This window comes from Populus nigra, chromosome 7 (assembly GCF_951802175.1).
Source record: "Populus nigra chromosome 7, ddPopNigr1.1, whole genome shotgun sequence".
Taxonomy (NCBI): domain Eukaryota; kingdom Viridiplantae; phylum Streptophyta; class Magnoliopsida; order Malpighiales; family Salicaceae; genus Populus; species Populus nigra.
In genome coordinates this window covers 13,793,534-13,796,968 of record NC_084858.1, presented here as the reverse complement: position 1 = coordinate 13,796,968, position 3,435 = coordinate 13,793,534, and the positions used below count along the sequence as shown (strand labels likewise).

At 33.0% G+C, this 3,435-nt stretch overlaps 1 protein-coding gene across 1 annotated transcript; it reads left to right on the top strand.

Moving 5' to 3' along the window:
* The first annotated feature begins 1,223 nt into the window (after nt 1–1,223).
* LOC133698629 (phenolic glucoside malonyltransferase 1-like) lies at nt 1,224–2,762 on the top strand. The gene has a single exon (XM_062121622.1). The coding sequence runs from the start codon at nt 1,303–1,305 to the stop codon at nt 2,713–2,715; it is 1,413 nt and encodes a 470-aa protein (XP_061977606.1). The 5' UTR covers nt 1,224–1,302; the 3' UTR covers nt 2,716–2,762.
* The last annotated feature ends 673 nt before the right edge of the window (nt 2,763–3,435 follow it).

Here is a 3,435-nt window from a genome sequence, read left to right as displayed (position 1 = left end):
GAGTCAACTCATCTTGAGCAGTACAGTTGTGAAGTAATGGTGTTGTCTCCACCTTCGAGCTACCCTAGGTCATCGTTTAGCTAGATAAAAAAACAGTTTTTTTTTTGAAAAAAATTATGTGTAAATTTTACAGCAGTTTTTATTTAGGGGGGATAATTTTTGGTGTGGTTTGATTTTAATTTATAAAAATAAAAAATTTTAAAATAAAAGAAATAAAACTGAAATTGAATTGAAATTGATTCCAACCAACTAATTTTGATTCGATTATTTTATATTAAAAATCAAAACTCAACTCATTATTTTTTATTTGATTATTTTATATTAAAAACTGAAAATTATATTGTGTTTTTGGTTTTTTTTTTGGACTTTCTAATGGGTTTTATGATAAATTTGATTTCGGTTTGGTTCGGTTTTGTTATTTTATATTTTTTAACTAAACCAGTTCAGTTCGGTTGATATTTTTCGGTTTCAGACTTGCAAAACAGAAATTGAACCGAATCAAATTTTTAAAAAAAATATTTTAATCCGTTTAATTAAATTTTTTTTCACAGTTTAGTTTTTTTAGTTATTTTTTTTTTTGTTTTCTTGATTTTTCAGTTTTTTTTTCATCCCTAGTTCTACTTGTAAATTATTATGGATTATTGTAATAATTTGTTTCCTTTAAATAACTTAAATTTAAAATTTTAATTTAGGGTTTTTTGTTTTTTTTTTTGTTTTTGGCTCAGTAATTACTAACAGATTATTTGAGAATGTTTGTATCTTTTTTAGTTTTTTAACATAATAAAAATACGTTTTTTACTCTAGGATGTAGATCTAAAGCCATCGAAGATTCTCGAAGTATAAAGAGAATAAGACAGGCTTGAATGCCACGTCAAGGAGCTTCCAACGGAGATTTTACTTGGGAAACCTCTAGAATTTAGATATAAAATATAATAATTATTTTATAAGTGTCCGACAACTAATTTATTTCTTTCAACAACTCATTAATAATCATTTTTAGCTATGGCTTCAGGGCTGCCAGGTGCCCACGTGCGCTGCTGCAAGCACCGTTAATGTTGCGGTCGTGGCCAAGTCTGATGACATTTTAAGGAAACGTGTTAGTATTTTTAAAAATATTTTTTATTTAAAATATAATAAAAATATTTTTTATTTATTTTTTAAAATTATTTTTTATAACAAAATATATATATATTTTTTTCTCTTTTCATGTCTTATATCTTATATCAGAGAAGCTCAAATCTCTTCCTTCGGTTCCGATTTAACCAAAACAAAATCTCTCTTCTGCTCCTCTTTGTCTCCAACATGGAAGTCGAAAACCAAGTAAACACCCTCGATGTCTGCCAAGTTACTCCTTACTTCGACTCATCGGAGTCAGCTACCGAGTTATCTCTTCCGCTAACCTTCTACGACATTATGTGGTTGAAATTTCCTCCAGTTGAACGCATATTTTTCTACAAACTCACTGAGTCAACTCCGACTTTCTTCAATTCAGTGATCCTTCCCAAACTCAAACACTCTCTTTCTCATACACTCCTTCACTTCCTTCCTCTTGCCGGCAACATTATCTGGCCTCCGCAAGCCAACAAACCCATCATCCTATACACTCCAGACGATGGTGTTCAACTCACAGTTGCTGAGTCCACTGCTGACTTTCATCTCCTCTCGGGAAATGAAGTCCATGAAGCTGCAGATTCTCGTCCTTATATACCCGAGTTGCCGGTCACTGACTCAAAGGCATCCGTTATAGCTTTGAAAATAACCTTATTTCCTAATCACGGCTTTTGCATTGGCATCTCTGCCCACCATTCAGCCCTTGATGGCAAAAGCTCGACCATGTTTATCAAAGCATGGGCTCACTTCTGCAAACTCGGTGATGAAGACAAACGACAATATCCAGCTTTGTTGACAGAACTAACACCTGTTTTTGACCGAATAGGTATACAAGACCCTGAAGGGTTGGACATGGTGTATTTGAACAACTGGTTAGAATTAAAATGGTCTGGTGTGGATCTCAAACCAAGAAGCTTACAACTTTTGCCAGCTATAGCAGTTCGATCTAGCTCAGTACGAGCAACGTTCGAGTTATCTCGTGAAGACATAAAGAAACTCAGGGAGAGGGTGCTTGCTAATTTAGTAAAGGAAGGTTCAAAAGAAACACACCCAATCCATTTATCTACCTTCGTGCTTGTATTAGCACACGGATATGTATGTATAGTTAAGGCAAGAGGGGTTGAAAGTAACAGAAAGATTATTATGGGATTTACAGCAGATTGTAGAGCCCGTTTGGACCCTCCAATACATGAGAACTATTTTGGTAACTGTGTCAATTCACGTGCTGCGTTTACAGAAGCAGAATCTCTTTTGGAGGATAATGGATTTATGTATGTAGCAGAAATGCTAAGTGAGCTTGTCAAAAGCTTAGAGAAAGGAGTCCTTGATGGCGCAAAGAAGAAGATGGCAAGGAACATGGAAGAAGCGGCAGGTGGCGCAGCAATACTTGGGGTTGCTGGGTCAAACCGATTTGAGGTTTATGGAACTGATTTTGGGTGGGGGAAACCAGAGAAGGTGGAGATAACTTCCATAGATAGGACAGGAGCAATTTCTCTAGCGGAGAGCAAGAATGGAAATGGTGGAGTCGAGATTGGTTTGGTTTTGGAGAAGCATGAGATGGAAAAATTCACTTCTTTATTTGTTGATGGCCTTAAGAATCAATAATTGTTAACTTTCATCACAAATAAAATACAATCTGTTTGTTTTTCCAATTCGATGGTAAAATATTTGAAGTTTTTAATTTGTTTATAACATGTTTTCAAGATTAATCAATTTCTACCATTGAAATTCTTGATTTTTTTACTTCAACCAAATTAGTGCTCATGAGCCTGCTTCTGTGATTATTATATAATAATATAGTATAAATTAAATTATAAAAATAGTACCACTAAAAAGTAGAAAATGGAGTTGCTCTTCTACTTAAATTGTATAAAAATTAGAGCACAAAAGTACTTTGTAAACCGACATTACAATTATTGGATGAAGCAGTAGTTTGGACCATACATTCGACTAATGAGGACACGAGGGCACTCCAAAACCTATGTGGTTGTAATCTTCTCACTTGTCCCTACTTGTAAAGCTAAGATTATTTTATATTAAAAATTCAAACTTAATTCAACAGTTTGAGTTATTTTATATTAAAAATTAAAACTTATATTGGTTTTTAAGTTTTTTTTTTCTTTCTAATAGGTTTTATGTTGAGCTTGATTTCGGTTCAGTTTAATTTTTTTGATTCAGTTATTTTATATTTTTTAACTAAACGGATTCAGTTGAGGTTTTTTGGTTTTAGGTTTATGAAATCGAAATCGAACCGAACCGAATATTTTTTTAAATATTCTAATTGGTTTAATCGGTTTTTTTCATGATTTGATTTTTTTCAGTTAT

Coding starts and splice junctions, on each gene's coding strand:
- LOC133698629 (XM_062121622.1), top strand. CDS start 1,303: ATGGAAGTCGAAAACCAAGTAAACACCCTCGATGTCTGCCAAGTTACT.